Genomic DNA, 27,127 nt, shown 5'->3' with positions numbered 1-27,127 from the left:
TTATGATTTCTCCTTCCTGCTTACCTTTTTATGCATCTTTTGAGTCTTGTGTTTGAAAGTTAAATTTTCTATTCAGCTCTGGTTTTTTCATCAAGAATGTTTCAAAGTCCTCTGTTTCATTGAATATCCATTTTTTTCTCCTGAAGGATTATACTCAGTTTTACTGGGTAGATGATTCTGGGTTGTAATCCTAGCTCTTTTGCTGTTCAGAATATCATATATCAAGGGCTCTGAGCTTTAATGTAGAAACTGCTAAATCTTGTGTTATGCTGACTGTGGCTTCAGGATATTTGAATTATTTCTTTTCGGCTGTTTGCAATATTTTCTTTCTGACCTGGGAGCTTTGGAATTTGGCTGTAATGTTCCTGGGAGTTTTCACTTTGGGATTTCTTTGAAGGTGATCAGTGATTTCTTTCCATTTCTATTTTCCTCTCTGGTTTTAGAATATCAGGGCAGTTTTCCTTGCTAATTTTTTGAAACATGATGTCTAGACCCTTTTTTAAAATCATGGCCTTCAGGTAATCCAATAATTTTAAAATTATCTCTCCTAGATCTATTTTTTCAGGTCAGTTGTTTTTCCAATGAGATATTTCACATTTTATTCTATTTTTCATTCTTCTGATTTTGTTTCATTTTTTCTCAATGTGTCATAAAGTCATTAGCATCAACTTACTCAATTCTAATTTTTAAGGAATTCTTTTCTTTGAGTTTTTGTACTTCCTTTTTCATTTGGCTAATTTTGCTTTTTAAGTCATTTTTTTCTTCATTGGATTGTTGTGCCTCTTTTACCATTTGGCATATTCTGTTATTTAAGATATTGTTCAATATTTTTTGTGCCTCCTTTACCAAGTTGTTGGCTCTTTCTTCATGATTTTCTTGCATCATTCTCATTTCTCTTCCCAATTTTTCCTCTACCTCTCTTACTTGATTTTAAAAATCCTTTTTGGGGCAGCTAGATGGCACAGTAAGTAGAATTCTGGCCTTGGAGTCAGGAGGACCTGAGTTCAAATCTGGCCTCAGACACTTGAAATTTACTAGCTGTGTGACCCTGGGCAAGTCATTTAACCCTGATTGCCTAAAAAAAATTCTTTTTCAGCTCTTCCATGGCCTGGGTGAATTCATATTTTTCTTTGAGGCTTTGGATGTAGAAATCCTTGATAATGAAACTTTTAGGCCTAAGATCATGAAAGAATAAACATAAAAGATGCAGAGGTAGCCATATGATCCCTGTGGTCATAGAATCTGGTAGTAATAGACAATCACCTCTCTCCTGATCTAACTTTCCCAATGCAATATGAAACAGTCTTCATGCTTCAAAACTAGAATGGAAGAGAGAGAATTCTCATTTTTAGGCTCAGCTCAAGTATCAATACTTTGTGACATTTCTCTGATCCCCTCCAGTGCTTAGTGCTCTCCCTCTAAAATTTCCTTTTGTCTGTGTGATGGCAGAGAGGGTCAAGGTATTCTGTCTTTCTTGACATTAGTGAAGCCATATTAGAATACACCTTCATTTTAGAGTAAATAGGTAGTTACATCTAACTCGTATTTTTCCTTCTTTACCCCAGATCTTTGGCAAGGCCAACCAAATAACCGAGTCTGACTTATCTTGGGCACCTGAGGTCAACAGCAGACCAGCATATTTGGAAATCTGTCTCTCCCCTGAAAGACAGTAAACTTTCCCCAAGGCCAGTGGTTGACTATACTTTAGGAAGTGGAGGATGCTTTGCCAGCTGAGTGGAAGATGGACTGGAGTGAGGAAAAGAGTTGTAGTAAGGAGACCAACCAGCAGGCTATTTCAATAGTCCTGGTGTGAGATAATTGGAGCCTGCTCCAGGATAGTGGCATTGTCAAAGGAGAGAAGAGGTTATATAGGACAGATATTATGAATGTAAAATAGACAAGCCTTGGCAACAAATCAGATCTGCTGGTGGTTAGAAGGATGAGAGAGAGAAAGGAGATGAGGATGACAGTTTGGGGTGTATGATTGGGAAGAGGTGGTACCTTCTACAGCAATAGAGAAGTTAGGAAGAGGGAAGGATTTTGGGACAAAGAAAATGAGTTAAATTTTGGACATGTTAAGATCAAGATGTCTATAGGACATGTACATTTCAGATGTCCATAGACTACTGAAGATGGGACTGTGGGTGAGCAGGTTAGGGCTGGATAAGTAGATTTGAGAATCATTAACATAGATATGATAATTGAATCCATAGGAGCTGATGAGATTGTCAAGCAAAATAGTAAAGAGGAAGAAGAAAAGGTCAAGGTCTAGGACAGAGCCCTGTGGGATAACCCATAGTTATTGGGCAAGGCCTGAATGAAAATCTAGCAATTGAAATTGAGAAGGAGCATTCTGATAGGTAAGAGGAGAACCAGGGAAGAATAGTGTCCTGAAAATGTAGAAATAATAGAGTATCAAGGAGAAGAGGATGAGTGATAGTCTCAAAGGCTACAGAGAGGTCAAGAATGATGAGGATTGAAAAAAAAAGGTCATTATATTTGTCAATTGAAAGAACATTAGTAACTTCAGAATAAGTAGGTTCAGTTGATTCATAAAATCAGAAGCCAGACTACAGAGGTAAGAAGAGAATGAAAGGAAAAAATGTTGAGTCACCTCTTGTAGGTGACCTTCTCAAGGATTTTAGTGACAAAAGGAAGGAAAGATATGGAACAATTATTAATAGGGTTGGACAGATCAAGGGACAGTTTTTTGAGGAAAGGGAGACAAACACACGAACTAGCTGTGGTCAAGACTGTGTGGAGACTGTGAGACTTGGGTCAGTTTTTAAAAAGATTGAGGGAAAATTCAGAGTCTGGGCTGCAAATGGGCCACTCTCGGAATTTAAGGCATACTCAGAAGGATGGCTGCATATGGATTGGAGGACACAAAGGAGTCAGAGCAGTGCTGACACTGGAGCCCAACAAGGGGTCAGGGCAGTACACAGACTGAGGAGTACATAGGTGAGAAATACTTAATGATTGTAGGCTATAGAGAAGCAGCCAATAGACAGGGAAAGACTGAAGATAAATGGGAGAATGGCAACCAGAGGGGTAATACACTGGATGAGATGGGGGGAATGGGCTATTATTTGTACATGAAGAGGAGTTGGCCTTGGCAAGGAAAAGGTCACTTTATTATATGAGATGGGGTTAAGGAGGAGTAAGCAGCAAAAGGCATGTGAGTGAATTGATAAAGAGCAGAAGAGAATGGGAAGAAAAGTGGGAGAGTGATCTCTCTTTGAATTCCTTATACTGTCCTCCTCCCAGCCCAGTCTGTCAGGTCCACTGCTTTCCTCAGCCTATCTCACATTCCCAAGCTTCCCACCAAGCTCATTGTTTTGAGTCTCCCCTTTCCTTTCATCCTCTTCTACTCCTATGCCACCCTCAACTCAGAATCAGTGTCCCTTGGTTGTCCCTCACTAGTTGGCTTTGAAGATAACCCTGCCTGTCATTGAGGCAAAGGCAAACCCTTATTTAAATTACCTTATTGTCAGCCCTGGGGACTGGTTGGGTCCTGTGATAGAGGCTTTGTTGACAGAAGTATTTTGTTAGAAGAGTAACAGGAATGATCTTTGTAAGTACCAGCGAAATGATTGCTAATGCGAATTTCCATTCTTTCTGAAGTGATGTTTCATCATAAAGGAATCCTGTATATAAGAAAGGACCTATGAGCTAATGTTTAGAGAAAACAAGATATCCCTTCCCAGCTCTCCTGGGGAAGGAGGGCTGGGATTATCTGTTTCTGGTCTCTTGGCAGCCCTGGGCCCTCAGTCCTTTTCCATATGGGATGCAAATGTGCGTTATGCACCATACTCTATTTTAATCCATACTCAGAAGAGTTCCAGGACTCTATATTTCAGTTAAGGACATAGAAGAGGGCAAGGGAGACATAGCACTGAAGGTAACATATGAACTAGCTGTACTCAGGGGGTCAAGACTGTGTGTGTGGAGAGCAGGAGGCTTGGGTCAGTTTTTAAAAAGAGTGAGGGAAAATTCAGTCTGGGCTGCAAAGTAAATGAGCCACTCTCAGAATTCAGGGCATACTCAGAAGGATGACTGCATATGGATTGGGGGACACAAAGGAGTCAGAGCAGTGCTGACATTGGAGCCCAACAAGTGGTCAGGGCAACATACAGACTAAGGAGAGCATAGGTGAGAAATACTTAAGTTTGGGGACTGAGGGGCAAATACAGGTGAGGCTATATTGAACAAGGAAGGGTAAAGATCGCACAAAGACTGAGGGATACTCAGATTCTGGGCTGCTTAGGGACTGCACAATTGGAGTTTTATTATCATCCCATGCTTTCATAACATTGCTGCCCACCCTTCCCTTCTTACCTCTGCATCTGTGCCGTATCCACAAGTAAAAAATACACATTCCAATTTCAAATGCAGAAGTCAGAACCAGCACCCCACTAATCTCACCCATCCAGGGTCTGGACCTGCGAAAATATACTGACAGAAGCCCCCAACCCAGAGAGGATGACTGTGATTTTGTTTTCTCTGCTGTCCCCTCCCCATAGTATAACTTGGTTGCTCACATGGATATAGCATCCTTAGCAGCTGCACCACACCCAAGATGGGTTTTGACCTGTGAAAATATACCGATAGAAACCCCCCAACCCCAAGAAGATTACTGTGATGTTGTTTTCCTTGCTGCCCCCTTCCCATAGCAAGGTTCAAGTACAACTTGGTTGCTCACATGGATGTAGCATCCTGAGCAGCTGGATAATAGATGAAACATGGTCCCTGTGGCACCCTAAATTGAACCTCATGTATAAAGTTGGTCTACTCACCTTTCCATTGTGTCTTCTGAAATTCCTGCTCCTTAATAACAAACCTTCCTTCATTTTGAACCTATTTCTTGTTTCCTTCTCCTTAGTTAATTCACAAAATTGTTTTCATTTTAGACCTTTTTCTTTCCTATTCCTTCCATTACCTGGCACTCAGTGAGAACTGCCTACATCTCAGGGAAATGTTATCCCTTGGTTGTCCTTGCCAATACTGGTTGTGCCTTCTCTCATATCCCCCATACACTGGTCCTTGAGAACAAGTCAGAATACTATTCACTCTCATTGCCACTTCCAGAATTCCCCTCTGTTGCTATCATTCAATAATCCTTTCTTCCTTTGAGGCTCACTCCATCTAAATACACAATTCAATCCATTGACAGTTTCCAATTAACCCCTAGATCATTCTTCTTCATTTCTCAAAGAGTTCAATACCTGGCTCACAGAATTACTTTCCACTCCAAATCTTGGCATAATAGGGCATTTATTATTACTGTTGTTATTCAGTTGTGTACAATGACACAGTGGACCATACCATCCATAGGGTTTTCTTGGCAACATGCTGGAATGTTTTTTTCATTTTCTTCTCCAGTGGATGAAGGCAAACAGAAGTTAAATGGCTTGCCCAAGGCTGCACAGCCAAATCTGAATTCAGGTCTTCCTGACTACAGGCCCAGTGTTCTACCCATCTAGCCAGTTAGTTGCCTCTTCTATGTTAATATTCCTTGAAACACACTAGCTTCTCAGTTTCTCAATCTCCTCAGATCCCATGATTTAATCCTCCACTCCAACTCAGCCACACAAAGGTCACATAGTCAAACCCTTGACTTGCCCACTACTCACAATTTTTAACTCATACTATTTTTCCCTATGCTTCATTATTTTGGAATCTAATCTTTTCACCATGACCTCCAATCCTTCTACCCTTCATATGTTTTCCAGATCATCATCCCTGATATGGTGTCACTTTCCTCTATGCCTAATCTTAACTCCTAATAGTAAACCAGTTAAATATTAAACTCTTCTTTTATACCCCAAATCCCACCCTCTTTCAAACTCCCATAATCCTCTCAAAAATGTTACCATTCTTCCAGTCACACAGATACAAGACTGTAGTGTAATTCTTGGTCCAGCACTCTGCCTCACCCCTTAAATGTAATCAGTTGTCAAATCTTATTAACTTTACTTCCAACATATATCTCATATTATTAGTATCTTTCTCTGCTCACATGGCCACCTTCTAACATAGGCCTTTGTCAATCCTTACTTGGATTATTACAATAGCTTCTCAATTGGTCTCCATACTTCAAGGGTCTTCTCTTTCCAATCCATCACCCACTTAGCTGCCAAAGTGATTTTGCAAGCTCCTTAAAGGCAAGGATTTTTCCCCTTTTGTCCCCCTAGTACCTAGTACAGTGCCTGGCATAAGTGAATATTTAATAAATGCTTCTTATTTTTGGATTGATTCAAGTGTGCTAAATTTCAGCCAAACTCTACTAGTCTTTTCCTTTCCTCTTCATCCTGTCCTCTCCCCTTTCCTTGCTTCACTTTCAAGGCAAGAATTGTCTCTAACCTGCCCCCATTTCTATCTAAGTTTATTCTTCCTTCAAGACCTATCTCAGGGGTCATCTGAAACATTTGAAAATGTCGAAACATTTCTTGGCCCCATTCTCACTGCCAGATAAAAGTGAGTTTTTTCCTCTTCAGATTTCTCACAATATATTACCCAGATCCCTCCTTTGTACTTATCTCACTTTTATATCCATGACTCACTGTCATAGAGATTGTCAGCTTGATAGGGCAAGTACAAGTTATCAAATTATCAAGGGCAAGTAACAAGTGATCAAAACTTCATCTTCTTTCTTTAGCCCATAGTACAAAGTAAAGCATACAGCCAACTTTTTAAAATGTTGGTTAATTGAAACTTTTTTCAATTGGTTTAAAAAGTCAAAGATGATCCTTATTCAGATCTTGTCTATCCTACCCTGGGGCAGAGATTGTAACTGAGGGAGAGGGAGGAAATAAGTTTTTTTTTTTAACACCATAAAGCCTAGTACATGCTTGGCACACAGTAAATTGATCAAGATATGATGAATGAATGGTTGGGGAAAGAAGGCCGTGGATAGACAGGGCCCTCTTAGAAGCCAACAGAGAAATATAAAGAAAGATATGGACGGAGGAGGGAAATTCATGCGGTCACAAAAGAAGTTGGGAGAATCAGAGTTCTAAAGGTGGGTATTGAAGAGCATGGAACATAAGGCATCCTGGGGAGCAAAAGGCAAGTGATCAAGACTGGGCAGAAGTCAGGCTCCCAAGACTCTGGGTTCCAAAATCCCTGTTCCCTCCCTGACCTGATGAGTCAGGACTAGGGAACTCTTGCTCCAGTTTCCCCTCATAGTTACCTTGGAATAACAGCATCCAGAATAAGATTAATAAAAATGCCAGGACTGAAGGTATAACAAGGACCAAAAAGGATTTTGGCGGCAAAATCTGTGACTCAAGTTCTTGACCTAAAACACAATTGCACATAAGTGTCAGGACCAGAGTAGTAATGAGGATCCTTGCAGAACCTTCCCTCCCTACCTCCCATCCTCACATCCCCACTGCACAGAGGACAGGACATAGCTGTGGCTAAATTCTGGGCCCCTCTGGCCCCTGCTACTCCCTACCCCAACTTTGCATCCCACAACAGACACTCCTCCCCCTTCCACCAATAACATTACCATGCTTATATCCCCCTTCTCCATTCCTACCTCAGGCCACATCACCTGGTTTTAGCCCCACCTATTTGTGACATACATCATAAGGCTGCATTGATTGTACCAGTGAGTATAAATAGAACTGGGGGCCAGTTCTGTGTACTTTTGGATGGATGTTATACCCACAGGATCAAAGAGATGGAAGGGAACTCAGAGGCCCATCTCATTCAACACAATCAGACTCTGCCTTGAGACTCTCCCTGCAAGGGGTCATCCTGCCTTTGCTTAAAGTCTCACAGGGAGGCATAGCCAACTAAGTCCTATGGGAGGGGCCCCTTTCATTTTGGTATTGCTCTAATTGTTAGTTTTTCCATACATCAAGCCTAAATCTACTCTTTTCAACTTGGTGTTCAAAGAAACAAGCTACTATGAAACCAAGATTTTGTGGGCCTCTGAATGGGAAGAGGGACCTTGAGGTGTCTTTCATCCAGAGCCAGCTTGAAACTGAGAAGACTTGACCATGCTGTTACTTCTGTCTCTAGTGTAGGCATTTTCCCTGTTTCCAAGTAAAGAGTCTTTGAGATGGCTGTGACCTTGTAAGCTTCAAAAGACACCATCAGAGCATCTGGGGGCTGGAGTCCTTGCAAGGATTTGCTAGTAGCCAGCTCAGTCCAGTAGAAGCATGGGGGCAGACTCACCCATTCATAGGCTAAGGTACATTTGCATCAATGCTATGTAGAAATTTCCATTGGTTTTAGCCGACTGTCCCTAAAATCCCCAGGGACTGAGATGATATAGGGGAGAGTGGGCCCCAAAGAAGAAATATTTGTAATTCTGTTCATGCAATATCTTAGTATGCACTCCTTTGTAAAAGCTAATTGACATTAATTGATTAAATAGAACTGGAGTGCTAATCACTGGCAGTTAACAATGGGAGAAACACAATAGGATGGTGGCTCTGATAGCATTAAAGAAAGGTAACCTCATTGTTCCTCCTAGTTTTCTGAGAAGGGATGCAACCAGCTTCATTCACTCTGGAAGACTAAGGAGAAAATTGCTACATATTTATCATAAGATCATGGCTTTAAACCTAAAAGAGACAAAAACAACTGTCAAGCCCTCTCTTATTACAGATGAGGAGACTGAGGCACAGAAAAGTCAAATGATTTGTCCAGGTTTACATAGACAATAAAAATGGAAAATAGGGTAAGACTTGCTCCACTTGTGCCTCTGGTCCAGAATTAGAAACAATGGGTGAAAGCTTCAGAGAGGATGATTTAAGCTTGATGTTAGCAAAAAATTCTTAATGACTAAATTTATCCAGAAGTAGAAAGGGCCACCTCCCCCATGATGCAAAAGGACTTCTCATTAGAAGTCTTTAAGCAAAGGCTGGAAGCTCTATAAAATTCAACAAGCATTCGTTAAACATCTTCCATGTACTGGGCACCAGGCTAGGGGCAAAGAATACAGGGCAAAGGAAAATAGGTACCTGCAGGAATGTAGACAGAGATTTCTTGTTCAGAGATGTTTTGGAGTACATGACCTTTGAGTTCCCTTCCACCTAGGATATTCTGTGATTCTGTAATAACAGAGCTGAGAAAACATCTCTCTTCCCCCCATATGTGTGCATGAACATATCGAGTCCAGACCCCAGCTCCTCACCTAAGACTTTAAGCTCCATGTCAGCTTGCTCTTGGTGAAAACTGTCCTCAAAGAGACAGTTGTACCTTCCTGCATCTAAGAGTCTCACATCCCGTATCTTCAGGATGATATTCCCATTTGTGATGGCATCTCTCACCAGTTCTGTCCTTGCATGGTAATCAGGGGCCTGGTCTTCCAACTGATCCTCCCCATCTTGATAGAGATGTACCAACTGAGTGGAGTGCAACCAGAGCACCTCCATGTGTTGAGCACTCTGAGGTGGGGACAGGTAACATGGTAACTCTGCCTCTCCCCCAACTGAGGCCTGGATGGGTCTTGCAGGTCCAATCACTGAGAATTGTCCTATTCAATCAGGAAGGAAGAAGAGACAGAGGGTCAGAGAAAAAACAGCAGAAGATGGAAGGACATGCAAGGTTTATACAAGAAGGAGGTAAAAGACAGAATGCTAAAATGGGATGGGAAGGGAGAAAAAGGAAAGTAGAGAGTAAGGGAGGATGAGGAAATGTTAAGGAAGCAACTCGTGGAGGGGATAGTATATCAGGACAATGTGTAGACCGTAGGAGAAAGGAAAGGAGAAAGTTGAGAAAATCTTCAAAAGAGACTAGGAGAGCATTGGGGAATGGGTTGGGAGGGTACTGGGGTAGGATAGAATCTCTATATGTTCAACTCTCAGTGTCTGAAGCCCATTCCTAGCCCCCAAGAATCTTACCTGAGGCCAAAGTTGTTATCTCGAGAAAGAGGTTGAAGGTAATCACAAAACTGGAGAGAAAGGAGCCTGAAAGACTGAGAATCTCCATCACACCTGGGAGAGGACGCAAGAAGAAGGGAGTTTTTATCGATTGATGTGAATTTGGGCATGTGATGGTAAGTGACTATGACAGAGAGAGTGGGGACATTGTCTGTGACAAGGAAACAGGAAGCCAATGACTAATAGTGATCAGCATCTCTGATGGGGACACAGAAAGACTGTGATTGCTAAGAACATTGGAGATCATTGGCTATGACTGGAATATAGGACATTAGCTGCTATGAAAAGGACGTGGGGGAGGCAGCTAGGTGGCACAATGGATAGAGCACAAGCCCTGGACTCAGGAGGACCTGAGTTCAAATCCGGCCTCAGACATATAACAGTTACTAGCTGTGTGACCTTGGGCAAGTCACTTAATCCCATTGCCTAACCAAAAAAACAAAAAGGACATAGGGAATCATCAGTGTGATGATTATCAGTGACCTCTAACAATCCCATTCAAGGCTGCCTGTCTGTGACTCTTCATTCCAAAGACTACCTAAAAAATCCTGTATCAGCCTTGGACCCAGAACCAAATCTGTGCCCCTTCTTCTCCCCAGAGCCTTCACCAGTGCTCCAGAGAATTTTCTCAGATTATATCAACCTCCTATTTCCAATTCTTGCCTCCTGTCTAGACTCCCCCTGGTCACATCTTCTCCTGCTCTGAGGTAAGCCTCCTGAGTCTCACAGGACTGAAAGTCTCCACTTGTTATAAGGTTTAACTTAGAGGAACAATCTTAAATAGAATCATCTGTCTGCCTCAGCAGACCTCTCTCCAGCCACTGATATTTGGCTTGGACTGATTTTTCAATGATTAGCATAGTCCCACCCTCTCTCTTTCCAGTCTAGTGATTCTGAAACCCTGTCTGTCAATGTATAAACTCTACTCTCCTTCCCTTACTGCTGATTCCCTTATTCCTGTTGTCTTCAACACTAACTCCTAAATGTCCTACCCCAGATCTACCAGTTCTTTCCACTGTGCTCTCTAGAATGCTTGCTCCATAGTTAACAAACTTGCTTTCATTTAAACCTTTCCTTTCTTTCCCTGAATCTCCTCGCTCTCACTAAGACCCAAATCCCTTCTAGTTACCCTTTCTATTACTGCACGTAAAGTCACTCATACTGAACTCTATGTACTGATGAAAATGTTGCAAACTCTGAGGCAAGAAGAAAGGGAAATCAATATGATCATTTTTAGACATATATAAAATTCCACACGGAATGATAATATAAGCTTTACACTATCCTTGCTTATTGAGTTCATGTAAGTCTTTCCAGGTTTTTCTGAAGTCTACCTGCTCATCATTTCATATAGCACAATAGTATTCCATTACATTCACATACTACAACTTGTTCAGCTATTCCCCAATTGATGGGCATCCCCTCGATTTCCAATTCTTTGCCACCACAAAAAGAGCTGCTATAAATATTTTTGTACATGTGAGTCCTTTCCCCATTTTTATGATCTCTTTGGGATATAGTCTTAGAAGTAGTATTGCTGGGTCAAAGGATATGCACATTTTTATAACCCTTAGAGCATAGTTCCAAATTGCTTTCCAGAATGGTTGGATCAGTTCACAACTCCATCAACAATGCATTAGTGTTCCAATTTCCCACATCTTCTCCAACATTTATCATTTTCTTATTTTGTCATGTTAGCCTATCTGAGTGTGATGTGGTACCTAAGTTGTTTTGATTTGCATTTCTTTAATCAATAGTGATTTAGATAATTTTTTTCATATGATTATAGATAACTTTAATTTCTTCATCTGAAAACTGCCTGTTCATACTCTTTAACCACTTATCAACTTGGGAATGACTTGTATTTTTATAAATTTGATTCAATTCTTTATATATTACAGAAATGAGGCATTTAAATTTGTAAAATATCTTTCCCAGTTTTCTGCTTCCCTCCTAATATTGGTTGCATTGGCTTTGTTTGTACAAAAACTTTTCGATTTAATGTAATTTAAATCATCTATTTAGCATTTCATAATGTTCTCTATCTCTTGTTTGGTCATAAATTCTTCTATTCTCCAAAAACCTGACAGGTGAACTATTTCTTGCTCTCCTAGTTTGCTTTATATCTAAATTGTGTACCCATTTTGACTTTATTTTGGTATAGGGTATGAGGTAGTAGGAATAACAATAACTAGCATTTATATAGCACTTTAAGGTTTGGTAAGTAATTTACATATATTATCTCATTTAACTCTCATAATAATGTGTTGAGGCAGGTGCTATTATTATGGTCATTTTATAGATAAGGAACTTAAGTGATTTGCCCAGAGTCAAATAGCTAGCAAGTATCTGAGGCAGGATTCAAATTGAGGTCCTCTTGATTCCAATTACAGTGTTCTGTCCATTATATCATCCAACCTTTATTTTTTATATATAGGTGTGTTGATAGCATTATTTTTGCAGCAATCAAGGTTTAATTTGTTAGCCATTCTTTGCTTCATTGTTTGTGATTATCTGATGTACATTGTGGATATTCATTTTCTGTTAAGCTGTACATGTATTATGTTCTGCCTATAACTTATCTATGTTGTCACAGGATGCTTTACTTAGTTCTATTCTATTGCAAGTACTGTTAATTAATATTGATTTTCTTGTAGGTTTTCAACAATGCTGGAAGCATATAAGGATGCCACAGAAATTATCCTTATGTTTAAAGCCCGGGTATTATTTCTTCCATAAAGTTGCAGGTTTCAAACTTAGCCTGCATGATTTGTTCTTCAAGGGACAGCGTAAAGTTTCATTCCAAGGGAGATATATAGCCTCTTCTGCACCACCACTACTTCTTTGGTTAGTCTGGCAGTTCCCTGAAAGATAGTCCTGTAATTCTGCCTATGTACAGAGATGTAACTCTTGATTGGTGGAAAGACTTATGAAAGAAAGACATGGAGATGGGTGTGAGATAGGATTAGAAGAAAGAATAGTGACTGGAAGCCTCCCTGTAGCCTCTTGTGGGTAACTGGCTAATGGAAAGTATGACACATGCACCAATAATACAAAGTGAAGCAGGAAGGACAGAGAGGACATGTGAGGAATAGAATATAAAAAGGGCAAAAGGTACTGAGGTGGGAGAGCAGAAGACACACGATACAGGGGCAGAGAATAGGCAAGTTTGGCCAGGTGGTAAAATGTGTGGAGAATAAGAGGATGTCAGGCCAGAATGGTTTCTGATTGTGGAGGACAATTCAATGCCAGACAAAGGAACTGACACTTTGGTCCCTAGTCAATAGCTCACCCAGAAATGACTTTCTAGCCCACTGGGAAACAGGCAGAAAAAGCACCTCTACACCATCCTTGAAAAGGAACCATCCAGCATTTGCTTGAATACTTATTGGGAGAAGAGAACCTATTGCCTCTAGATGCAATCCATTTCACCTTTGGATAGCTCTAATTGTGAAGAAACATTTTTCTTTGATTGAGCTGAAATCTGCCTCTGCCACTTTTCCCACTGCTCTTAGTTCTGACCCTCTTGGCTTGAGGCCAAGGATATCTTCTCATTTCTTTCCTACAGGAGAGTCCTTCAAATATTTGAGGATACCCAGCTTCCCCCTGACGCAAATTTCTTTTTCTCCAGGCAAAATTTAATTCAACTCAAATATTTTTCACATTTATTGACTTTTTTTTCCGGACATTTCTTTTATTTTTAATTTTTTTAGGGCAGGTAGGTGGCGCAGTAGATAGAGCACCAGCCCTGAAGTCAGGAGGACCTGAGTTCAAATGTGACCTCAGACCAAACACTAACACTTACTAACTGTGTGACCCTGGGCAAGTCACTTAACCCCAATTGCCTAAAAGAAATAAATAAATAAAATTTTTATTTGTTTTATTTTTAACTTATGGGATAAAATAAACATTTCCATAACAAATATAATAAAAAAAAGATAATTGCACATGAAACTACAAATCTATTATGTGTAATATGCTATTCCTTTTAAATATATAATAGTTATCATGTAAATTTCTTTTTCTTTTTTTCTTCCCTCCCCTCCAACCTAGAGAAGGCTACCATTAGACACAAATATGTATTGTGCTAGCTGAAAGATTACAACAATATATTACAAGTGCAATTTATACCAGTATTGCAGGAATGGTTTAAGGAAAAGTATTAACATGATGGATTATATCAATAATAAAAGTTCAAAAAATCATATGATTATATCAATAGACGCAGAAAAAGCTTTTGATAAAGTTTAACATTCAAATCTATTAAAAACACTTGGAAGTATAGGTATAAATGGATTTTTCCTTAAATTGATGGAGTGTATTTACCTAAAACCACCAACAAACATTACTTGTTATAGGGATAAGTTAGAAGCCTTCCAGTAAGATCACATGTGAAACAAGGATGCCCACTATCATCATATTATTCAATATTATCTTGGAAATCCTAGCAATAGAAATAATAGAAGAAAAAGAAATAGAAGGAATCATAATAGGGAATGAGGTAATAAAACTATCTTTTTTCAGACAAAATGATGATATACTTGGAAAATCCCTAAGACTCAACTAACAAGGTAGTTGAAAGAATAATTTAGCAAAGTAGCAAGATATAAAGTAAATCTACGTAAACCAGCAATATTTCTATATGTCACATGCAAAACTATGCAAGAAGATATAGTAATAGATACCCCATTTAAAATAACTCTAGACAATATAAAATACCTGAAAGTACACCTGTCAAAACAAACTCAGGAACTATATAAACAAAATTATTTTTTAAAAAACCTTTTATACAGATAAAATTTAGACTTAAATAATTGGGGAAATATTAGTTGTTTATGGGTAGACAAGGCCAATGTAATAAACGTGACAATTTTACCCAAACTAATTTGTATTTTCATTCACATTTAGCAAGCATTTATTTAGTGCTTTTTACTTGTCAGACATTGTGCTAAGCACTGGCATTACAAATACAAACAGAAAAACAGTTCCATCCCCCAAGGGGCTTTCATTCTATTTGTTACTCCCTATTCTGTATAAAGTCCCATGTGGAAGTATTTGCAAGGTTCCATGCTGGCCTGAGGATAGGAAGACTGAATTTTGCCAGTTTCTGAATCTCTGGGCTCTTTACCAACCCAGTCATTCTCTGAATGCTTTTTCGCTTGGCCACGGCCTTCCTGAAATACAGCACCCAGATCCAATGATGATGCTCTAAGACATTGTCTGAGCCAGACGCCTCTCAATGACCCAATCCCTTTCTATCCGCTGGGCACAATGCTGCTCAATGCAGCCTGGTTCCATCCCATCCACTCTATCTTGTGCCCTCTATCCCATGCAATCCTTTCTAGCTACTTTATCTCCTCAATTTTGTAATGTTCATGGCACTTCTTCTAGTCTGTCCCATCCACACACACCCATTTCCTCTACCCTACTCCATTCACCCCTCCTCACTGAGCCCACTCTGGTTGTGACAGAACGTAATGAACTGTTCCACCTCTGCCCCCTTAGGTCTCATCCAGCACAAGACAACTAGGGTGACTAGAACAGTTGTTCAGGCCCAGGAACTATGCAAACCATGATTTCTATCTGATCTCTGGCATTATGCTGACTAGAAGAGACTTTCTGCCCCCTTCCGCAGGGTTTAGGGACCCAGAAAGAGAAAGAGCCAGAGTTAGCTGAGGGTGGTTGGGGGATGGGGAGAGTGGAGAAGGAAGAGTGAGGCTAAGGATAGAAGCCAGACTTAACCTCCTCACCTGTGCTAAGCTGAGTTGAGCTAAGCTGAGGGACAAGGCAGAATACCTGTGGTTGCTGACTTGTATGCAGTGTCTCTTTTAAGTTTTGTCACATGGTAGGAGGATTTCTCCTAGATGTTATCTGAGCTGGGAGCCAGTCATGGTATGGGAAACAGATCTCTTCTCCACCATTTCACTTCGGTCTCCTCCATCCATTCCCCAAGACCTCCTCCTTTCCTCCAGGCAAGTCATGAGCAAACATATTTATTCTTAAAAGTGAGATTCCCCCAGGAAAGACCACAGGTCTCTCCAGTTTCCACTCCACCTTCTAAAATCTGCTCCATACCTCCTTTGGTGTCAGTATGATGTAACCCAGACTACTCCCACCCCAATACACAAACCCATTCACATTCCCTCCAGGGCTTATGTCCTGTGACTTTTTTTTTTTTTTGTGTAACCCCAGCCTTTAGCAGGGTGCCTGGCATATATTGAGTGCTTAAAAAATTGTTGATGATTTACTCAACTAGACTCCTGCTCCAAATCTAGCCCTCTTTCCATTATAACCTGTTGCCTTCCAAACTTAGAGGATATTTCACAAAGAAAAAGATAGACTAGTCATGTATCAAGTGAAGACCTTTTATTTTTGGTCCGAAACTATGATTTCATCTGTTTATGGAATGACTGATATGGAAATGCCCTCTACTAATGCAGTTACCTTTGAGAGTGGCTTGGGGCAATGAGGGATTAAATGACTTGCCCATGGTCACATAGGTGTTGTGTGTTAGAGGCAGGACTTTCTGAGCCCACTGGCCACTACATCATGCTGCCTCTTAGATCCTTTATCATTACATTTTGACTTCTTACTCTTAGAGTTTTGACTCTAACACTAGCCTACCAACCCTCTCAGTTTCAGGCTCAATGCTGGGACAAAATGAGGCACTTGCCAGTCACTGAATATTTAACACTACACATGTAAAAACATTTGCCCTAACATAGCAAGGATATGCAACAAGAACACAGTAGCACTTGGCTCCTCGGGACACAGTCTCCTTTGTCACCTCTGGAATTGCATTTGATCAGTCAGTTGCCAGGATATGGTGACTCACATAGTTTCAGGCACCCACCAAGTCTGAGAGGTGCTGACTACACATAGCTGGGACCTTTTGTGCCCCAAGACTAGGAAGTTGGCTCAGGGAAGCCAGGCCAATCAGGATTTGTGGAGGGGAGGAAGCGAGGTTGAGAAATTGGGGAAGCTGCCTCAGGAAACTGATGTCATAGCACACTTACAAAGGAAAGACTGGGACCTAAAAGGGAACATGAACGGACCAGAGCATGGGCAGGCAGGTGTATCAAGAGATGGACAAAACCAGAGCCATCACTGGGAGATAAGGTGTTCTGGTCTTAGGGTCACCATAGAAAGAAGGAAGGTGGGAGAGGGATCAGTAATTGTTTTTAGGAGTGGCATATCCAGCTCCACTGAGTTCTCCTCCTTATTTTCCTCCCCCCCTCCTGAGTCACAGGTATATTCACAGGAAGGTAGCTTCCTGAGCAGTCAAAGGTCAGGAGGTTTATGGAACTATCTTTCCCCTGGTGACTGTTATGAGTTTCCCTTCTCTGAAATCACAGGTAGAGAGATGCTAGGTATAACCTAGAAGTACTAACCACAGATGCTGGGGCACTAATCCCTCTCCATCCTGTACCAAGCATGTGGTTGAATTGGCTTCAGTTCTGTGCAACTTTGGCCTCTGGCAAGAGGAGATTTCCTTTTTTTTCACATGCATTGGCTGGCTAACAAATCTCTACCCTGAAGGTCAAAGAAAATGAGATTATCTCTTACAAGTCTCAGTTTCCTCCAAAAGGAGAAAATAACAAAGGTATTTAAAGTACAATATGAATCAGGAATGGGACAAGTAGTTTATTCCTACTCACAAAAAGAAATGTTAAATATAGACAAACCATAATATACTTTAACAATGGGATTAGAACAGACTTCAGTAACTTATCCTTACACACACAATAGACTAGGAGGCTAATATTTAAATCTTATCAAAGCATAAGGCAGTTTTTGTTTTTATTGTTCATTTTCTTGACTCTTGAGACCCCATTTGGGGTTTTCTTGGTAGAGATACTGGAGTATTTCCTTCTGCATCTCATTTTATGGATGAGAAACTGAGGCAAGCAGTGTTAAGTGACTTGCTTAGGACCACACAGCTAGTAAATGTCTGAGGCCAGTTTTTAACTCACAAAGATGACCCTTCCTAACTTCAGAGCCACACTCTATCCACTGAGCCACCTAGCTGTCCTGTAAGGCAGTTTACAATACATTAAGCAAGCACTTTACATTTTACCTCTGACATTGTCAGATCATATGCCCAGCTTGGGTCAGGCATCTTTCTGGGGGCATCTTCTCTGATGCAGAAATGGTCCCTTTTGACATCCAATTGCTCACTGGAACTTAGGAATTTCAGACCTTTCAAATCACAAGGTCCCAGCCAGTCCTTGACAAATCCAGAAGGGAGGAACTTATTTGACAAAGTCAGGACAACATAAACAAACAAGAGTCAGAAGTGGCCATGTGATCACAGATACATGGTGGCTGGGTGGAAAACAGGGCAATCATCCTTTCCCCAACCTGATTCTCCTATTGCAGCATTAAAGAGACCTCAAGTTTCAAGGCTAGAACGGAAGAGAGAATCAGGGAGGTTAGTAGCTTGATTTTTGTACATTTGATGAGGCATCATCTGTTCTGGCTCAGCAGTCATCTACCATGGTGAATCCTTCAGAGATCAGTCATCCATGGCTGGATGCAGCAATGCCCCAAGCTTCCATGTAGTCACCTAGAAACAAGAGTAAATAGTGAATGTGATACCGGGGCGGGGAGGAGAGTCAAAGGGCCCCTGTTCCTTAGGTATTGACTAATGAGAGGAAAGTATCTAAATTAAATAGGAAGCACAAGCATGGTGTATAAAAGTTGTCAGGAGTAGGAAGAAAAGAGAAGTGCTAGGGAGGAGGAGGAAACATGACAGTTGTTCAGAGTGAAGTATCATCCTCATCTCCTAAGCCTCTCTCACCTCACACAGCCTATGTGTTGGTGGCTGGTGATTGTGACATCTCTAAATTTTAGCTAGAACTTGAAGGAAGCCAGGGAAGGCAGGAGGCTAAGGTGAGGAGAGAGAGAGAATTCCAGGCATGGAGGACAGTCAGTGGAAATGCCCAGTGTCAGGAGATGGAGTGAAGAGTGCAAGGAACAGCCAGGACACCAGGTTCATAGTATTTCAGAGGACATGGAGGAAAGTAAGGTAAAAGAAGATTGGAAAGGAGGAAAGTCAAGTTTGGAAGGGCTTTCAAAGCCAAACAGAGAATTGTATGTTTGATGCTGAAGGTAATATGGAGCCACTAGAATTTATTGAATTTGGTGACTTATATGTTTTAGAGTAGCATGATAAGAGACCTAAAGCAGGGAGATTCACTAGCAGGCATTTGTAAGAGTCCAGGTGTGAGGTGATAAAGACCTGTCCCAGGTGGTAAGAGTGTCAGAAAGAAGGAACCATATATAAGAGATGTTACAAAGGTAAAATTGAAAGGCCTTAGCAAGAGATTGGATATGGGGGAAGGGTCAGAGAGAGTGAGGAGTTAAGGATGACCCCTAGGTTGTTAACCTGGCTGCCTAGAAAGACAGTGGTACCCTCAAATGGAGAAGGAGGTTAGGAAAAAGGAGTATTTGGGGCGATTAGTTCAGTTTTCAGCATATTGATCTTAAGATGTCTATGAGACATTGGTTTTGAGATGGCTAATGGGCTATTGCAGATGTAAGACTGGAGATCAGGAGAGAGGTTAGGACTGGACAAATAGATAGAATTACCAGCATAGAGATGATATTTTAATCCATGTGAGATGATCAGATCACTGAATAAAATAGTGTAAAGGAAGAAGAGAAGGCCCACAACAGAACCCTGTGGGACACTCATGGTTAGTAGACATGGCCTGAATGAAGATCCACTGAAGGTGATTGGTCAGATATGGAGTTGGAGAACCGAGATAGAGCAGTATCACAAAAATCTAGAGAAAAGAGGGTATTAAGCAAAAGAAAGGCTGCAGTGGATAGAACACTGGGCTTGGAATCAGGAAGACTCATGGAATCAGGAAGACTCATAGAATCAGGAAGACTCATTTTCTTTCTTTTTTTTTTAAGGCAATTGGGGTTAAGTGACTTGCCCAGGGTCACATAGCTAGTAAGTATCAGGTGTTTGATCTGAGGGCGGATTTGAACTGAGGTCCTCCTGACTTCAGGGCTGGTACTCTATCCACTGCGCCACATAGCTGCCACCTAAGGAAGACTCATTTTCATGAGTTCAAATCGTACCTCAGACACTACCTGTGTGACCCTGGACAAGTCACTCAATCCTGTTTGCCTCAGTTTCCTCATTAGTAAATATGAGCGGGAGAAGGAAATGGCAAATCATTCTAGTATCTTTGCCAAGAAAACTCCAAAACAGGGGTCACAAAGAGTTGGAAACAATTGACTCATAACAGGCAAAAGAAAAGGCATCAATAGTATCAAAGGCTGCAGAGAGATCAAGAAAGATGAAGTCTGATAAAAGGTCATTATGACAATTAGAAAATTGTTAGTAATTTTGTTAGTAATTGTTAGTAATTTTGAAGAATTTTTTAGAATGATGAGCTGAGAAGCCAGACTGTAGAGAGTTAGGAAGAGGGAGAAGAAAGGAAGTAGGCACCTATTGTAGATGCCTTGTCAAGGAGTTTAGTCACAAAAAGGAAGAGAGCTATGACAAAAGCTAGCAGAAATGGATGGATCGATTGGTGTTTTTTGAGAATGGAGGAAACATGTTTATGTTCATAGGCCAAAAGGAATCAGCAAGCAGAGATTGAAGATAAGTGGGAAAGTGGGGGCGATAAAGGGGAAAATGTGCTAGAGGAGGCAGGATGGAATAGGACCACTTGTACATGTAGAAGGGTTTGCCTTGGCAAGGAGAGCCACTTCTTTGTATGAGACAGGGGCAAAGGACGAGATAGTGGCAGGAGGCACCTGAGTGATGTAAGATAAAAAAGAGGGGAGAAGAGAAATCTCTTAGCAATTTTGTAAAAAGACATATCTCTCAAATTTTTAGTTAAATATGAGGCTAGGTTTTCAGCTGAGAGGGTGGGGGTAGGGTTAGTCATGGGAGGCCCATGGAGGGATGAAAAGGTTCTGAAGAGCCACTGTGGTGAAGGGGATAGTGAAATAATTGGGAAAGTTTAAAAGGATTGCCTTGCAGCAGTAAGAGCCCCAGTGGAGACAATGTAACACAAATTTATAGTGGAGCCAGTCAGCATGGCTTTGTGATTTTGTCCAGCTTCTGTCAGCTGCAGGTGTGTAGGAGCAAAGGTATAAGACAGTGGGAGTGATCCTAAGCTGAGGATTTGCAAGGCAAGTTAGGAAATAAGGTAAGGAGACAAAGGACTCAAAAGAAGAGGAAAAGAAGAGGAACTGGTCTCCCAAGGAGTCAGAATAGGGAAGGGAAGAGTGCAGCTAGTGTAGGAATGATGGCCTGGGCAAGAACTGAGGAGCTGATGGATGGAGGTGATAGTGAGAATGAAGAACAGAGTTTCAGGTTGCAAGGAAGAAAACCTAATATGAAATCCTCTGTTTGGTATTCAAAGCCCTTTATAACCTGTTACTCTATTTCCAATCTTCTTAATTTATGCCCTCTACCCCACGTACACAGTGATCCAGTGATACTGACCTTGCTCTTCCTTGAACAAGACACTCCATCTCCCAACTCCAGGGATTTTCACTGGCTGCCCTTCATGTCTGGAATTCGCTCTCTTCTCATCTTAGCTACCCAACTTTTCTGGCTTCCTTCAAGTGCCAGCTAAAATCACACCTCCTATGAAAGCACATTCTTCCTGCCCCTTAATTCTAGTGACTTTCCTGCACTGATTATCTCCCTATATGTCACTTGTTTGTGCACAATGGTTTGCGTGTTACCTCCCCACTTCCTGAGACAAGGACTATCTTTTGCTATTATTTGTATCTCGAAGGCTTAGCAGAGACCTGGCACATATTAGGTGCTTAACAAATATTTACTGAGTGGCTGACCACCATGAGCTATAAAACTTGACCCATAGGGAGGCAATGCAGATAGTGAATGACAAATAGTGTTAGAGCTGACTATCCAGGGCTTTAAGCAGATCAAGGACTGGGGAGCCTCACAGATGAAGGTGGTCCCCAGCCTCTAGCCTGGAAAGGGAAGATAAATGGGTTTCATCTGCCAAACAACCCTACCCTCAACTCCCACTACAACTCAGAGACCTGGACATGGCATCTGCCTCCTTGATCTCACTCAGGAACAAGAAAAGGAAACAAACTTGTGTACTGGATCAGGTTGATTTATCTCAGTGATTAAGCATGTTTAAGAAGAGGATGCATAGAAAAAAGAAGAGAGGAATGAGGAAAGAGAGGGGGAAAGAGTGAAATGTATAGAGGGAAATAGAAAAGAGAGACACCAGAAGGAAGCAGAGAAGGAGATGAGAGGGAGATGGAAGGGAGGAGAGGGGACAAAGGGCCTAGGGAAAATGGGAGGAAAGGAAAGTGGGAAGAAGAGAGGCAAAGGGACCTCTCTTTGACCTCCTTCTACTCTCCTCTTCCCAAACCCCTCTGAGGTAAGTCTACAGTCTTCCTCAGCTTATTCAATGCCCCCAAGCCTCCCACTGACCTTCTTGTGGTGATTCTTCCCCTTCCCTTCCACCCTTTTTCACTCTTACACCAACCTTCCTCCACCCCCACTAATCATGTGTTCCCTAGGCTTAATTTGGTCTCTCATCAGCTGTGTGTGGGGATAATCACCTGTAATTAAGTCAAATGTACGTCCTACCTGAAATTACCTTATTATCATCTCAGGGACCTGGCAAGGTGTGGTGACATTCTTGATATGTATGGTTTCATAATAAATATGATTTCCATTACAACCAGAACACCCTTTAAAATTACCAGCGTAAAAACTGTCCCTATAAATTTCCAGTCTTGCCAAACGGATAGTTCTCTATAAAGAAATCCTGTAAGCCAAAAAAGACCCATGAGCTGATGTTAAAGAGAAACAAGATGACCCTTCCTAGATCTTTCCCAGGGAAAGAGGGCTGAGAATATCTGTTTCTGGCCCCTTGGCAACCCTTGGGCCCTCTGAATCCACTCCTAATCCCTCCCTGGGTTCTAGACATGAGTTCTTATGCACAACACTCTATTTGAATTAATCCAGACTTAGTAGGGTCCCAGTGCTCCATACTTTAGATAAGTGCATAGAAAAGGGTGGGGGAACACTGAGCTCAGGGCTATACAGGGACTAGGTCACACTGGATGATCAAGACTGCGTGAAGACCAGGAGATTTGGATCAGTTTTAAAAAAGAGAGAAGGAAAAAAATTCAGGATCAGGAAACACTTAGAAGGATGCCTACACATAGAATGGGGGACTGGAACCAAATCAGAGTTCAGACAGTACATGAACTGAGGGGTACATAGGACTGAAATGTTCAGAGTTGGGGGTGGATGGGGCAAATACAGACCAGGGCTACACTGAGGGGTCAGGATGGCACAAAGACTAGTGGACCCTCAGGATCTGGGCTGCTTAGGGACTGCCCAGCTAGAGCTTTATTATCATCCCATGATTCCATCACTTTGCTATGCTACTTATACCCTTCTTACCTCTGCATTTATGCCGCCTCCACAGGTAATAAAGGGCCACTTCAGCTTCAAATGCACAAGTCACAATCAGGATCTCATTGATCTTACGCAGCCAGGGAAATGACCTGAGAAAATATACTGAAAGAAGCCCCTATATGAAGCATTCTGGCAAGATGGCAGAGAAATTTCCAGGCTCTTCAAATTTCCTCCACAAACAGACAGAACATCACCACAAAATAAAGGCAGAGCAGCAAAAATAAAGGGATAAAGCAGTTGCCTTACTAAGACAACTTGAGAGCACCTTAGGAAAGACAGGACCTCCAGAGGCTGAGGCTTGGCCAACTCTGCTGAATCAACAAACAGCAGGCCCTGGGGGCAACCCATTCAAGAAGCAGACTAGGCCTCCACAAATTTCACCTTACAAACTTTCACCTCACAGACTTTCATCTAACGAACAGCTTGGGGAATCAGATGGCTAAGTGGGGCAAGAGTGAAGGACCCATGCTGTTTCCGGACACCAGGCCTTGCAGTGCTGACCAGAAGTGATGCTGGACTGTGACTGTGTGCAAGCAGGAGCAAGCATATGCCAGTGAGTGAGGTACCATAGGAAGCAAGAACATTGTCAGGATGTGACTGGGGGCCCTAACTGTGGCTTAGGGGAGGAAAGGAATGCCTGAGGTTGAACCTCTGGACAGAATTCAGAAAATAACAGTAAGGAAGACCTCAGGTCTGGAGCACAATTACCCACAAGTCAGGATTAACCACTGATTACAATAATAAGCTGCTAAAAATAAAATAAAACAGAATAAAAATAAAGTTGATTAAACAAAGGAAAAAGAGTTCCACCATAGATAGCTATTATGTTATAAAAGAAGACCTGGGTTCTTATTCAGAGGAAGATAGTGAGGTTTAAAAAAAGCCATTCCTACCCCAAAGAGTTACATCAAATGGTCACAAGCCCCAAAAGAGTATTTGGAAGAGCTTAAAAAAGGCCTTCAAAAATCAAAGAGAGATTGATGAAAATTAGGGGGAAAAAAAGCAATCCAAGAAAATTATGAAAAAAGTTAACCAATTGGAAAAAGAGGTCCAAAATCTTAAAGAAGAAAATAACTCCTCGAAAACTAGAATTGTGCAAAGGGAATCAAATGACATTATAAGACACCAAAAGATACTGAAACTGGGGTGGGGGGGAGAGTCCCAGAAGAGAATTTTAAACATCTTATTAGAAAAACAAATGATCTGGAGAATAGATTGAGGAGAAACAGTAAAAGGATTGTAGGACTACCTTAAAGTATGATAAAAAAAAGTCTTGATATAATATTATAAGAAATTATCAAAGAAAAATGCCCTGACATTCTAGAAAAAGAGGGTAAAGTAAAAATGGAGGGCGGGGGGAATCTACTGTTCACGACCTGAAAGAGATTCTAGGAAGAAAAATTACAGGAATGTCATGGTCAAGTTTCAAAACTCCCAGATTAAGGATAAAACATTACAAGCAGCAAGAAAAAAATAATTTAAATACTGTGGAAACACAGTCAGGATCTCACAAGATCTCACAGCTTCTACACTAAAAGACCACAGGTCTTAGAATATTGTATTTTGAAGAGCAAAAGAGCTAAAGTTATCACCAAGAATAACTTACTTAGCAAAGTTGATTATAGTCCTGAATGGGGAAAAAAATGAACATTTGATGAACTGAAAGATTTTCAGGTATTTCTGACAAAAAGACCAGAACTAAATGGAAAAATTGATATATAAGATCCAAAAGAAACGTAAGGGAAATATTAAAGACTAATTATAAAGGACTCATTAAGGTCAAACTGTTTACTTCTAATATAGGAAAATGTTATCAGTATTCTTAAGATTGTCATCATTACTAGGGTAGTTTGAAAGAAAGGTTGGGGATGGATTGAGTATTAAAGAGTGATTTTAAAAAACAAAATTGGGAAGGCAAAGGCAAGAAAAGCAATTATCTCATACAAATGGGGTATGAAAGGAAGAACTGACACAGAGGATGCAGTTTGAAGTGGAGGGCTAGTAGTGCTGGAATTTTACTCTCATTAGATCTGAGTTAAAGAAGGAATAACATATGTATCTAAAAGAGTATAAAAGTTTTCTAAACTTACAAAGAAATAAGAAGCCTAGGGGACAGGATAAAGAAGAGACTTTTAGAAGTCTGTAGATTAAGACTGAGGAGTGTGGTGGGTAAGAATAAGGGAAGGATCCTTAGAAGTTTAGGTAAAATAAAAAATAGGAGAATAAAGGGAGAGAATAAGATAACAGGGATAGGGTAAAAAGAGAAGATGAGAAGGACAATAGTGAGCAAAAATAGGATGGAGGGAAATTCACAAATAATATAACTTTCAATATGAATTGATGAACTCACCCATAAAATGGAAACAGACAGCAGAATGGATTGGAAATCAGAATCCAACAATATGTTGTTTGCAGGAAACACATTTAAGAATGAGAGATACACAGAGAGTTAAAATGGAGGGACGGAGTAGAATTTATTATGCTTTAGTTGATGCAAAAAAAGCAGCAGTAGCAATTATGATCTCAGACAAAGTTATGGCTAAAATAAATTTCATTAAAAGAGATAAACAGGGTAACTATATTTTGATAAAAATTACCATAGACATGAAACAATATTAATACTGAACCTATAGCCTCCAAATACTATAACAGCTAAATTGTTAAACGAAAAGTTAAATGAATTACAGGTAGAGATAGATAGTAGTACCATAATAGTGGTGGAGTAAAATCTTCCCCTTTCAGAACTAGATAAATCTAACCAAAAAAAATGAGTATGAAGTCAAGGAATTGAGTAGAATTTTAGATAAGCTAGATATGATAGATATCTGGAGAGGACTTAATGGAAATAGAAAAAAAATACACCTTTTTCTCAACAATCCATGATACCTTTAAAACATTGACCACATATTTGGACATAAAAATTGTATAGTTAAAAGCAAAAAAAGCAGAAATGTTAGAAGTGTCCTTTTTAGATCCCAATGGAGGCTAAACAAGTTAATCTTAAAGGATGAGTGGGTTAAAGAATAAATCATAGAAACAATAATTTCATTAAAGAGAATGGAAATAAAGGGACAACATATCAAAACCTAGGGGATGCAGCAAAAGCAGTGATTAAAAGAAAATTTATATCTCTAAATGCCTACATCAATAAAATAGAGAAAGAGCAGACCAATGAATTGGGTATGCAATTTTTAAAAACTAGAAAAAGAACAAACTAAAAATCCCCAATTAAACACTAAATTAGAAATCCTAAACATTAAAGGTGAGATTAATAAAATTGAGTGTAAAAACATTAAATTAATAAATAAAACTAGGAGTTAGTTTATGAGAAAACTATAAAATAGATAAAACATTTTTAATTTGATGAAAAAAAGAAAACCAAATCACTGGAATTAAAAATGAAAAAGGTGAATATACTACTAACAAAGATGCAATTAAGGCAGTTATAAGGAGTTATTTTACCCAATTATACACCAATAAATTTAGCCATTTAAGTGAAATGCAAGAATATTTACAAAAATTAAACTTGCCTAAGTTAGCAGAAATAGAATGTGTACCAAGACCTATTTTGGAAAAATAAATTGAACAGGCCATAAATGAGCTTCCAAAGAAAAAAGCCTCAGAACCCAACAGATTTACAAGTGAATTCTATCAACCATTTGAAGATCAACTACTTCTAATATTAAAGAAATTATTTTGAATAATAAGCAAAGAAGGGATCCTACAACTCCTTTTATGAAGCAAATATGATACTGATACCTAATCCAGCAAGAATAAAAACAGA

The 27,127-nt window shown here is 40.3% G+C and overlaps 1 protein-coding gene across 1 annotated transcript in view; it reads right to left on the bottom strand.

Moving 5' to 3' along the window:
* Positions 1-8,565: 8,565 nt before the first annotated feature.
* The window catches only part of LOC110214275 (butyrophilin-like protein 2), a 45,444-nt gene continuing 26,882 nt past the window's right edge, over positions 8,566-27,127 (bottom strand). Inside the window, 3 exon segments of the mRNA XM_078151806.1 lie at positions 8,566-8,579; positions 9,152-9,493; positions 9,861-9,953. Coding sequence (XP_078007932.1) covers positions 8,566-8,579; positions 9,152-9,493; positions 9,861-9,953 — 449 coding nt within the window.

Source organism: Phascolarctos cinereus, unplaced genomic scaffold, assembly GCF_003287225.1.
Source record: "Phascolarctos cinereus isolate Bilbo 61053 unplaced genomic scaffold, phaCin_HiC Scaffold_4;HRSCAF=312, whole genome shotgun sequence".
Classification (NCBI taxonomy): Eukaryota; Metazoa; Chordata; class Mammalia; order Diprotodontia; family Phascolarctidae; genus Phascolarctos; species Phascolarctos cinereus.
Note: the sequence above shows the minus strand (reverse complement) of the source record. Positions and strands in the feature narration are given on the sequence as shown.